Source organism: Peromyscus californicus, unplaced genomic scaffold (assembly GCF_007827085.1).
Source record: "Peromyscus californicus insignis strain IS unplaced genomic scaffold, ASM782708v3 Scaffold_3__1_contigs__length_106647218, whole genome shotgun sequence".
In the NCBI taxonomy this organism is placed as follows: Eukaryota; Metazoa; Chordata; class Mammalia; order Rodentia; family Cricetidae; genus Peromyscus; species Peromyscus californicus.
The window spans coordinates 103,263,972-103,276,995 of NW_026294551.1; the positions used below are offsets into that span (position 1 = coordinate 103,263,972).

Below are 13,024 nucleotides of genomic sequence, written 5' to 3' on the forward strand. Positions count from 1 at the left end.
GTTTTCCTACCGCTTTGGAAGACATCTTCAAGATCTGGCTATGGCTCTGTAGTGTGCCTGTCCTCTGGAGTAAATGTCCTCTGCCTGTGACCACTCTCTTCTTGATGAGTAGGATTTTTATGTGGGTATGAAGAAAACTGATGGTACAACAACCCACATAATGGTTGGTAGGGATTTTAATAATGAAGTCAGGTCATGGTATATATGGTATGAAGGCTATTAATGTCAAGTGTCTGTCGGCTACCAGTGAGACGTGTGACAGACAGTACCAGCAGTTGATGGGAAGTGTAGTGGGCATGCTGACCACTTCATTCATTATGCAGCCCCTGCTGGGAAAGACGGTAGCATGAACGTTGAGGCTGTTGAGCTTGCAGGTTTGGGCCAGAAAATCCTGTTGTTGCCTTTCACTAGCCGTGTGATCTTGAGCACGTACGTTACCCAACATGCCCCACCTAACTATCCCCCCACTCGCCACAGTGCCATTTTATTTGGGATTGCTTCTAAGTGTAGACTTCAAGTTCATGTTTGTTTATTTGTCTTACTTCGTATCCCAGGATGGCTTCAAAACTACCATTCTCCTGCCCAGAACTCCCCTGCTGTAATCCCTGGGATTTCAGGTATGTGCCTCACTTGGCTCAAGTTACCCTTAAAAGTTCTGTGGTTTGCCCATGACGTTGTCACGTAGTCACTTTGCTACAAGGATGAAGCGTCACCGTCTTTTCTGTCACCTGCCTTGGTTTATAACCCCGGGGATGAAGAATGGCTGTAGAGAAATACTGGCTGTTTCTGCCACTTGGGCCTCGGTGCCCACTCTGCTAATGGTGACTACCATGAGCAGTGGTGTGGCTTGGACGGAGACAGCAATAATGGGTACTGTGGGACTTCCAGGTGACTGGCTTACTGGGGAACAGGAGGTGTTCTTCTCTTTGTGCTTGGCAACTGCAGCCTACTGTCCTTGTCCTTGTCTGGTGTGCACTGGTGTCACAGAGGGTTGGACTTCCCTTGGGCTCGTGTCCTGTTTATCAGTGGTCTGATGAAACTCTTCAGACTCAGGGCCTGCTGCTGTGTCATTTGGAAGGGACGCAGGCTCAGCATAGCCTGTCCTACCCCACCTCATCCCTCCTTCTCCATAAAGCCTGGTGTTAACTGCCAGCTCAGTTAACAGTAGGTCACAGGCCTGGGGAACAAATCGTAAACCACCATTTCTATGTTGTTGGCTTGTCTTCAGGAAGACAGAAAGGATTGTATTTTCTTGGCTCCTCAGTCCTTGCTATTCCCACCTTTCCCCACATGAATATGAGTTACAGAAGGATGTGTGCTGGGCATTTGACTGTGCCATAGAGAACTGGGTTCAGTAAGAACAGTCCTCGGGTAGCTTGTTTCATATGTTCTTTTTGTGTAATTGAATATTTTATCTGAATTTAAACAGCAATATGCTGATCCACAGTCACCCATCTCTCCCAGTGGTGGGTAACCAGAACTGAAGGATGCATATAAATGTATACAAATCTTATGCCCAAGTAACATGTGCATCTGCTTTATATTTTTCCCCCAAATGTGATCCCAGTAGCCTTGCTTGTAAATCTAGGTTTGTATGTTTTTTAAAATATATTTTGTGTATGTGTTTGCTTGCATATGTGTCTGTGCAACACATGCACTCATGATGCTCATAGAGGCTGGAAGAGGGTGTTGGATTCCCTGGCACTGGAATTTAGAGGTTGTCAGCTGCTGTCTGGGTGTTGGGATTTGAACTGGGATCCTCTAAAGAGCAGTGAGTGTTCTTAGTCACTAAGCTGTTTCTCCATCCCCTCCAGTTCTGTTGGGACATACCCATTTGTTAGTATCACTGATACCTGTTTTCATGAGACAGTAGTAGAGCTGAATAGCTCCAGCAGAGACCTGGTGGTCCTCATACCCCAAAATAGTTATCATGTGACATTTGGAGGAAGTTAGAGGTCCCAGACCTGCCTTGCCTTTTCCAGATACCATTGCCACTCAACAGAACTTCTCTGGATCATCCTTTCTGTATCAGAATATTTGGAATCACCATGGATGTGCTGTCTGTTCACAACTCATTCTCTGCATGTACAGGCTGGCAGGTGAGGGTGAGCAGTGCAGAGTGCAGGCTGGGGGTGAGGGTGAGCAGTGCAGAGTGCAGGCTGGGGGTGGGGGTGAGCAGTGCAGAGTGCAGACTGGGGGTGGGGTGAGCAGTGCAGAGTGCAGGCTGGAGGAGGGGTGAGCAGTGCAGAGTGCAGGCTGGAGGTGGGGTGAGCAGTGCAGAGTGCAGGCTGGGGGTGAGGGTGAGCAGTGCAGAGTGCAGGCTGGGGGTGAGGGTGAGCAGTGCAGAGTGCAGGCTGGGGGTGAGGGTGAGCAGTGCAGAGTGCAGGCTGGGGTGGGGTGAGCAGTGCAGAGTGCAGGCTGGGGGTGAGGGTGAGCAGTGCAGAGTGCAGGCTGGGGGTGGGGTGAGCAGTGCAGAGTGAAGGCTGGAGGAGGGGTGAGCAGTGCAGAGTGCAGGCTGGAGGAGGGGTGAGCAGTGCAGAGTGAAGGCTGGGGGTGGGGTGAGCAGTGCAGAGTGAAGGCTGGGGGTGGGGTGAGCAGTGCAGAGTGAAGGCTGGAGGAGGGGTGAGCAGTGCAGAGTGCAGGCTGGGGGTGGGGTGAGCAGTGCAGAGTGCAGGCTGGAGGAGGGATGAGCACAAAGATCTCTGTGCCTCTTGCAGACACAGACCTACGATAGAATTGACCCTGGAAGTCAGTGTCATTTTTATCCAGATCTTAACTAACCCTCCACCAGCATTCATACACACCTACCACCTCCACCTGCCAGCCTGCCTTCTGCTTCGGCCCAGACTAGACGTGGGAACTATGATTCTCCTATTAGAAAGGTCTACTGGGACCTGCAGCTTTCTTCTAGTAATAACTTCTCCCACCTTTAGCAGACAGTTGAAACCAGCAGACAGCAGCAAGGACATGCGGTGTTTCACAGACCCGAGAAGCCTGGGGTGCAGATATGGCTGGATGTGGTGCTCAGAGTGTGTTCCACGAGAGCCAGCACTGTGCATTCATTCTGTTTCCAGACCAGGGTTCTTCCCGTTTAGGCAAGGGAGGCAGGGAGGGCAGGTGCAGTAGCACAGAAGCCCTGGGGCTCAGGGTTCGCACGGGCTCTGCAGTGGCAGGAGCAGAGGTGGACTGAGCAGGAGAGGTGGACAGGGATCAGAAGAAATGGCCCAATTCTGCTTCCGTGTTGCGTCCTCGCCAGCGGCACTCGGCCCCACATCTTGGGTTGTTTCCAAGCACGTCAGAAACGGAATTCTGCCTTTAAAGGGATGGTGACTTTTAGGCACCTAAAATATTTTTCTTTTCTTTCTTTCTTTTTTTTTTTTTTTTGAAATTTCTGACATTGTTTGAATTTAATGATTCATATTACGAATTATTCATGAAAATGATCTTTTAAGCGTCTTATAATAGCTGAAATTATCCTTCATTAGATACTGACAGTTCCTGTGATGGGTGTAATTATAAAAAAATATTCTTAGGCTAGCTATATTCTGCAGTGTTAAAATTACGCAAATGAGCAAGGGACAGGAATAGAAGCTGAGTAGGATGGTCAGGTTTCATGGCGGGGGGGGCGCTGCAGACTTTCTAAAAATGAATAAATATGTGCTTGTGTGCACAGTAAGCATGCTCCCGGACAGTCTGCCGTGCTGCTCAGCCACTCTCCCTGGCAAGGGAGCAAAGGAACCAGCGACTGGCTTGCGTGCCGCTCTTGCCCATGTATGAATTGTGGGATGGAGAAGTTGTTTTTTTTTTTTTAAGCTTTGTTCACTCAGCATTTTCTGCAAGGCACACTGTAGTAATCTCAGATACTTGTGGAGGGTAGCAGGCTTGTGTTAACACAGATAGCGTTTTGTAAGGAAGGGAGAGATGGAATAGGAAGTGTAAGGCCCTGGGGCTGGGGCAGCCACCTTGGTTAATTTGACCTCATCATGTTTATGGTACAGGACAGCAGGGGCACAGGTTCAAGGCTCGTGGGGACCACTTGATTTCTTGAGTTTGATCTTGGTACCTTCTCTAAGGTTCTTATCTTTGACTGTTCTTGAACTTGTAACCCTCTTGTCTCAATCTTCTGGTATCTGGGATTCTAGGCATGCTACTCTGCCTGGCTTAGGTTCCCTTTTTTTCTTTTCAGGATTGGAGATGAAGTCAGGACCACACGTGTACTAGATAAGCATTTGTCACTGACCACAACCCTAGACGTCTTTCACTTTTATTTTGGGACAAGTTTCACAAAGTTGTCTAGGTTGGTCTCGAACTTGTTCTATATAGTCCAGACTGGTTTTAAACTTGAAATCCTGCCTCAGCTTCCTGAGTAGCTTGGATGACAGGTCTGTACCACTATGCCTGGACTTCTCTTGGTATCATTGTGGGAAATGTGCAGAACAGAGGAGGGAGCGCCCATCCAGTTTATTGTGGTGTCATGGTGCTGGTTCTTTGCTTGTCCAAGCTCTATGCATTGTCCTGCCTACTCAGTTCCATTCAGGTCTTCGCATGCTATGCTTCCTCTTACAGCCCCCAAAGAGAGGTGAGCTAGTTCCCGCAGGTGCCACCTCTGGCCCTGCTCTCTCAGGCTCACTCACCAGCAGTGCTGTGGAGTCAACTCTTCCATCTTCCCATTTTTGACCAGTACCATTAATAAAGCCGTAGGTAGAGAGGGTGATGAAAATTTATGGAGACTAACGTTTCAGTGTGCCAGCTGCCAGGCACAGCTCTAAGCAGCATACACTTGATTGATCTTCATGCCTGTCCTGAATTGCTAGGTGTGATGATGATCTTCATTCATCCAAGGAGGAAACAGAATTTAGCTAAAGTCACACAGAAGATTAGGAAGTGAGACAATGGTGTCACGTTTCTTTGGGCTGGTGATAGATGGTGTGGGGGAAGTGCTTTGCTTGCTCTTCAAAAGGGTGCTCAAGCCTACACGTCCAGGGTATTCCACAAAGCACAGCCCACAAGTATAAGTTTTTCCTATTCATTACTTCATTCATTCATTCATTCATTCAATTGTTTGCTGGTTCATTCATCCTTCCTTTCCCTCCTTCCTTCCTTGAGACAGGGTCTTGTGTATCCCAAGTTGACTTCAAACTTTCTTTGTAGTAGGGGGTACCCTGGAGCTCTTATCCGCACCTCAAATGCTGGGTCACAAGCATGCACTGCTAGACCTGTTTTGTGCAGTGGTGGGACTCATGGAGGCTAGGCAGGCATCTGCCCGCTGGGCTACATCCACAGCCACCACTTGTTGTTTATTTGGACTCTGTCCTGTTTGTCTTAGTGCTAGACATGTAGGTGAATCCTGCACTGCTTTATGACATGTCACTGAGCTGGGGTAGATCACAGTCTCCTGACCTGTGTGGTTTCCTTCCCAAGGATGCACAGCCCTCACTGTGTCTCCAGATGACACAGTGTCATTGTGTGTTCTCTGTTACACCTGGGTGCCAAAGGCCAGAGATTGGCAAATGTTTTTCTCCAAGTTACAGGCCCAAGGAGTTTAGGCTTCCACTGGCTTCTGCTTGGTCTTCATTCTTTCTCCTGTTTCCCCCATTCATCTTCCTTCTCCTCGCCCTTGCTCTCTTAATGTGTACAAACCCATGAGCAGACCCCAGCCTGAGTCTGTGCATGTGGTATATGGTATGTCAAGCCATGTTACAGACAATTGTTACATTAAGCCATTGCTTTTAGAAGAAAATAAAACCTGCTTCAGTCAGTGAAATGCCCACTTTATAAGCATAAGGTCCTGACTTCAATTCCCTAGATCCCCGTGGAGAAAGCTAGGCATAATGATATGCACCTGCAGTCCCGGCCCTGGGGAGACTGAGACAGGCGGGTCTCTGGAGCTTGCTGGCCAGTTCCAGGCCAATGAGAGGCTTCATCTGAAAACTGCAGTGGATGGCACCTAAGGAAGGCGAGTTGAAATTGTCCTCTAACCTCCACATGCATGCACATGCATGTGCATACTCCCCCGTGCACTGCACATACACGCACCTGTCCTTTCTGTGGTTGAGTTCTGTTCAGTTCAGTTACTGTGTCTTCTTAACTCATGTGGACTCGGCTGGAGGGCCCTCCTGTTTGCTGCTTACCCTGCACCACTCTTCTGTTCTTGGTGTGCTGCAAACACACTGCTCCTCTGGAGCCTTCACAGACAACAGGGTATCAGGATGGCTGCATTAATTACTCAGTTCCCTCCAGGGATGCAGCACCTCAGACAGTCAGCTTGCAGGAGGAAATGGCCCTTTGCTCATGGTTTCAGAGGCCTTAGTCTATGGTCTTTCATGTTGCACCTCAGTGAGGTAGAACATCAGAGTATGAAGCACGTCACAGCATCCAGGAAGCAGGAGGAGATAACAGGGTCTCAGTCATATCTTGAGAGTGTCCCTCCATGACCTGACTTCCTCTTACTATCCCTTGCCTTGTGAGGGCTCTGTCACCTTCTAGTGGATGACCAACTAGGGTCCTAACTGATACAGCCTATGGTCATCTGAAGGCTTCCCAACTGAGGGATTGCTTAGATCAGTTTGGCCTGTGGCCATATCTCTGAGAGACTGTGTTGATTGATGATTGATGTGGAAGAGCTCAACAACCCCACGGTCACTGTGCCACCTTTAGGCAGGTGGTCCTGAGCTATCTAAGAAAGCTAGTTAAGCATGAGTCAGGGAGTAAGCCAATAAGCAGTGTCCTTCCATGGTTTCTGCTTGTGTTCCTGTTCCCTACCTCAGCAATGTACTGTGACTTAAAAGTGTAAGTCGTGGTGTTTATCACAGCAACAAAGCAAACTGGAACACAGCTGTAGATAGCTTCCTCTTCTCTTTGAGGGCACAAACCTGAGCTCATGTTGGCTTTTGCGGGTGGTGAGCAGTCCTTTGCTATATACTTCCTTAGTTTGCCGAGGTCTCTGGAGTCAGACCCAGAGGGACGCACCTCACCTGCTGCTGTGGTGTCCTCAGGACCCTTTGGCTTATGCTTCGCTGTGGCTCAGCACTTGGTTGGGGTTTGCTGGGTCCACACCACAGTGCATCCTGGTGGTGCTCCACAGTTCTTTTTCCATGAGAGAAAATGGCATCTCTGAGAGACTCAGCAACTTGTTAAGGCTCTGACTGGGACCCTCACACTGTTCTTCAGCTTTTACCTCTTGACCAGGAAAGCAGCTTCTTCCTCCATCCAGCACCCCCATGCCATTTGACCAGGAACAGTTTCCTCAGTGTGTCCCAGCATGCCAAGCTACTCCAGGAGTGGAGTGCTGAGCCCCTGGCATCAGTCTTCTGGAATTTTAAGTACATGTGGCAAGTGTACATCTCCCTGGCTCCCTCTTTCTTCCTCTTGTCTTCTTTCCTTCCCTTGCTGTGACTGGGGCCCTATCCCGAGACCCAGTGCCTCCCGTTGAAGCTCACAGATGGGTAGGAGTTGTACAGCAGGATGCAGTCTCTGTGATTCAGGCAGCTCTTTGTGAGTTCAGGGCAGCCCAGTCCACATAACAAGCTCCAGGCCAGCTAGAGCTATGGAATAGACCTTGTCAAGAACTGGCCTCAGCACCAACTGAAAGGCACTGGGCTTGGCTCAGAGTTGGAGTCTGTAGTAGCATCCAGGTCAGCCAAGGCATGAGCTTCAGGGTACAGGCAGTGTGGACAGTTAAGGTCTTTCTTGAACTATTGGAAGGTTTCAGATGTTGGTAGAGGGATATTTTTTGTTTCTGAACTCATCAAATCTTTGTCCTCTGTTAAAAATTGCATCGATTAAGTCAGGCATGGTGGTGCATGCTTTTAATTTCAGCTGTCTCAAGGTAGAGGTAGGAGGATTTCTGTGAGTTCAAGGCCAGCTTCACCTGGTCAGCCAGAACTGTCTGAAGACAAACAACAACAACAACACCAACAACAACAAAAAACCTGCATCACTTTGTAGGAGCCAGCTCCATTTTGCTGTACTGCCCTTGCTGTAGTTAATGTAGTGGTAGTCATTTGCTGGAGTTAATGAAGAGGCCCTTTTGCCTCTTAACTAACCTGTAGATGGATGGATGGAACAAGCAGGCTCTGGTTTTGCCCTGCAAAACTTGCCAGCCTCCAGCATGCCTCCTTTTGGGGTATTCTATAGGAATGCATCTAAAGACTCAATAGTTCACCTCGATACCACTGATTTCTCTGTCATCCCCCTTGCTCCTGGTACCACTGATATCTCTGTCATCCCCCTTGCTCCTGGTACCACTGATTTCTCTGTCATTCCCCTTGCTCCTGGTACCACTGATTTCTCTGTCATCCCACTTGCTCCTGGCAATTAATCCTAGTGATGATCAACCTCTGCTTTACATTATCTGAAGAACAGTCTTGTTCAGCACCTCAGAGTGGTATGCATGCTTGAGGTTAGTGAGCAGCCACCAAGAATGGTGCAGAATAGATTGAATTCATAATGTCTGGGAGTTTGCGATGCTGTAACCAGAGGCCCAAAGGTGAGGCGTATGCTGGCAGGAACCATGAATCACTGCAGTATGAGTGTGTGTTCATGATTTTTTAATGGCTGCCTGAAAATGAATGTGTGCTATTAAGGTAAACTCTTTAAAAATTGACATGTTTTATAATTCTGTGAGTTCAAAAAGGAGAGAGAGAGGAACAACAAGGTCTGTGTGAGTGACAGGCAGCAACTCTTGGGGCCCACTGGTTCTGCATGGAGCCACAAGGAGGTGTTTACTTTAGAGGGCTGAGAAGCTGGGCACACACCTGTGACCTTAGCACTTGGGAGGCTGAGGTGAAAGATTGTTAGTTGGAGGCTTGCCAGAGCTACACAGGGAGACCCTGCCACAAGAAGAGGGTGGCAGGGACTGGTTCAGGAAGTTGAATGTTCAGGCAGTGTAATTTAATATTGAGTGTGATCCTCAGTTCAGACCTGAGTTCAGTGTGTCTGAGGAGGTAACCTACTCTTGGGAGATGTTTAGGTTTACTGCCATGGGGGACTAGGACTGTGGGGTCCTCTGCTTTGTGGTTTTGTTTGAGCCTATGTCCTTCTTATAACTCTGCCTGTTGGGGGCCATCAGTGGGTGCTATTTTTTTTCTTGTATTTTTCCCCGCCATCTTGCAAAGCTTAGAGGTCAGGTGATGACCCCATTGTTGTCCTTCCTGTGAAGCACATCCCTCACCTTTCAGGACATTTCCTCACTTTCTTGGTGCCTGCTGCCCCACCAAATGATTTTTCAGCATGGCAGCAGTGAGCTGGCCCCACAGAGGGTGGACTGTACCACTTGCTATGCTGGTCAAGCTCTAGGGTGATGCTTTTTATGGCCAGCCATCTGGCATACTTTTGATGTTCCTTTTTTAGCAGTTGAGGGCTCAAAGTCACACATATAAAAATTATCCACTTAATTCTGTTAGCATTTGTTAAGTGGCCTTTCTGTTTTAGGTCCTGGGAGCTGAGGAAAAAAGTCAATTCTCTTGATACTTGTTGTTCATGGTGAGGTTTTTGGATTAGCAGCAGCAGCAGCAGGTTGTCTGAGAACCTATTACATTTATAGGTGCTTGGGTTCCACTGGCCTGCTGGGTGGGTTGTCCTGGAAGTATAAGAAGCACTAGATACTTGAAGTTTCTGTCAGCAGAGGAAAGAGAAATGTGGATGCTTCTGTTTCCTCTTGTGTTCATTCAGGCATTACTAATCAATCAGGATACCTTTCCCAGAATCCCTGTTTAAGCTTGCAAACTTTTCTCAGCACAGTGTTCCAGGTGATTGCTTCCAGTTAGTGAGAACAATGGCTTCTCAGCCTTCTGGCTAAGGTCAAGTGTAGTACCAGTTGGTTAGAGTAGGTGCTTGAGATCAAGTTCAGTCACTCTGTCAACCTCTGCCACAGCATCTTGGTCTCTCTGATTTCAATACTGCAACCTCCCCAGTCCCAGTTCTCTGCTACTGTGTTTTAATGCAAATGTGGCCATACATATTCCCTACTTAAAGCCCTTTAGTGACCTCCTGTTGCTTTCCAAATAGAATCCAAACTCATTACCAGGACTTGAAAGATTGTACCTGACTTGGCTCCTGCTCACCTTAATGGCCTTGTCTATGTCTCTTTTCTGCCCTTGCCTCCTCTCTGCTTGTATTACCTCATTTTAGTTCTGGGAGGATACCATGTTTTTCCAATCCTGGGCTGGACAGATCTAAGTCCTTGTCTCCCCATCACCCTTGGGAGAGAGCTTGGAGCGCAGACATTTGCTCTCGAGTTAGAGAGATAATTCAGTTGGAAAAATGTGTGTCTTTCAAATATAAAGATTTAAGTTCAATTTCTAGCTCCTACATTAAAAAAATGGGGCTGGAGAATTGATTTGGTAGTTAAGAATACTTATTGCTCTTGCAAAGCATCTGGGTTTAATTCCTGGCATCCACATGGAGGCCCACAAATGTCTGGAATTCTAGTCCCAGGGCATCTGATTCCCTCTTCTGGCCTCCATAGGCATTAGGCGTGCACATGGATATACATACATGCAGGCACTTATGCACTTAACACTTATGCACATAACATAACAAAATAAATAAATCTAAAAAATAAAAAGCAAGCAATTTCATAAAATACACTTATAATTCCAGTGCTAGAGAGGTGGATCCAGGCAGATCCCTAGAGCTCACTGGCATTCCAGCCTAACCTAATTGGTAAAATTCCAGGGCCTTGTGAGAGACTGTCGTCTTAAAAAGCCAAGGTGAACAGAGACTGAGGAATAACAGTCAAGGTTGTTCTTTGGTCTGAATATACAAAAATAAATAATAAATAAATTCGATCTCCCTGAGGCTGTGGGGAGAAAGACTTCTTTTTAACACTTGGCCTGCTGTGTAAGTTACCTCTTCACCATGGACTACAGGGGCCTCCAGCGAGCCCTCCGTGTGCCATGCTCTTCCCCTCTCTGTGGGTGCTCACTTCTCCCCAACCCTGAAGCTCTTGCTGGATACCTCCTCTTCATTACTTAGGGCTGCACGTGTCTATGCCACTGCCTCCCAGAGGCCTTCCCTGGCCTTCCCATGGAGGTAGCCCCTGACAGCTCCTTCTTCCGGCATCTTCGCTGTGATCTCTGTTGTACGTGTCATAATGGCATGGGAATACTGGGGCGTCTTTGGGAGCAAAGGAGCCTTTCTCAGTCTGTAGTGCTTAGCCTGAGAGGCTAGGGTCCTGGAAACTCCATGGGCATCAAAGGCAATCTCAGTTAGAGGTTCCATGTCTGTCTCCCAGATTCAAAGATCAAAATTTGTTGGACTATGGATGATGAGTTTTCTTAAACATTTATGTATTTTTTTTTCATTTTATAGGGCACATAAGGGAGAGAAAGAAGGCAGAGCTCCTGTAGAGCAGGAGGGCCTGGAGTAGGCACCATAGAGCCTCTGCTTTGCAGTTAATAAGGCTTAGTGGATGAAGGAAGGGCACGGGATTGAGCCATTCAGTCCACTGTTCATTCCAGGGGTTGAGTTTCTTGAGGTTTCCACATCATGGCTTCCAGGAAAAGGCTACTCCTCTGGGGAAAAGAGATAAGGAAGGGCTGAAGAGATGGCTCAGCAGTTAAGGGCACTGGCAGATCTTCCAAAGGACCTGGGTTCAATTCCCAGTACCCACATGGCAGCTCACAACTGTCTGTAATTCCAGTTCCAAGGGATCTGACACCTTTACACTAATGCACATAAAATAAAGTTTAAAAAAAAAGTCCCTAAAACAGATAAGACTAGACTGCCTTCCTGGCCATGGTGAAACCAGAGATACTTCTGGCATGTCTGGCCTCTGGCATTTCTAGCTTTTAGCCAAGAAAGAAGCTGATCCCTTCTCTTTACTCTGAACTGCCAATTTCTGTCTCCTGTTCTCACCACTTATCTGCAGTTACTTTAATTTATTCTTTTACTGTTTTTCAGGCTCTTAGTGTACAAGTTTTGTGGTGGCAGGATTCCCATTTGTGTAATTGGTGCCTACACTCAGTACCAGAGCTGTGCCGTGCACAGTGTATGCAGTAAATATGCTTTGGCTGTATGCTTGTGATTGTGAGTGATGGGGGAGGGAGGAGACCTGAGAAGGAAGGCCTGCTTTGACCTGAGAGCATATTGCTTTGTATCTATGGTACACTATGGACATGCATGTATTCACAGGAAAGCCAAGAAGACTTTGGTCTCCCAGGGTCAAGTGGCCAGTGGGATCCAGAGTGAGTCTGCTATTGCATAGATGTGCTACATCAAATTCATCACATGACCCTAGACAAGTATTCTTGATACCATTTAAAAATCTTGGAAATTCCCTTTGAGAAATGTCCTTTTAGAAGGTCATGTGACCTTTTATAAATTAAAATGTGTTCTATGTTCTTAGTGACCTTTCACCATGGGAATTTAATAACCTGTGAAGTGAGGAGTGATAGACAGACCATCTCCATCGGATAATGTTCATGGCCAGATCCAGAGGGGTGTCCTGTGCTGGTCAGGAGGTTCCCTCTGCAGCTCTGTCTTCACTGGAGAGCTGGCTGATGTCTCAGGTAGCCCTGGCCTGTCTTACAGTGGGCTTGTTGGCTCCATGGGGCAGCTTAGGCAAACACCTTCACTTTTTTCTAGGACAGTATCCAACTAACTTTGTCTAAAAGAGACACATAGCAGGTGTTTTTTACTTAGTTGGCCAGGCAGGTCTCGGTCACAGTTTCTAAACTTTATTGTTAAAGGGCCACAGTATTATGTTAACAAGTGTAGCTGTGTGCCAATAAAACTTTATCAACAAAAGCTGGGATCAGTCCAGATTTTGCCCAAAGGCTGTAGTATATATACTCCTGTTGGAGGATTTCCAAATTAAAATGAAAACACAAATAGTGTAAAAGTTAGATTGTTTCCATTCATTGTCCATTTTTCAGTGTGTATTGGAAGAGATGACTTTTTAAACTGGTCCGGACCTGCTGTTTAAACCTGAGAAACAATGTTGGTTTTGGCTTCCTATTTAGGCAAAGTCAAACTGTGATTTATCGTGTACAAAAATAGCTTTTATTTTTTAAGTAAGCAC

The 13,024-nt window shown here is 47.2% G+C and overlaps 1 protein-coding gene across 6 annotated transcripts in view; it reads left to right on the plus strand.

Moving 5' to 3' along the window:
• The window catches only part of Snx29 (sorting nexin 29), a 473,090-nt gene that overhangs the window by 214,730 nt on the left and 245,336 nt on the right, over positions 1-13,024 (plus strand). For 5 of the 6 annotated variants that reach the window (XM_052759505.1, XM_052759511.1, XM_052759509.1 and 2 more), the window contains one exon: positions 555-617. The exons of the other annotated variant lie outside the window; for it this stretch is intronic. In XM_052759505.1, the coding sequence (XP_052615465.1) occupies positions 555-617 (63 nt within the window). The remainder of the gene's footprint in view (positions 1-554; positions 618-13,024) is intronic. 6 annotated transcript variants of the gene reach the window in all.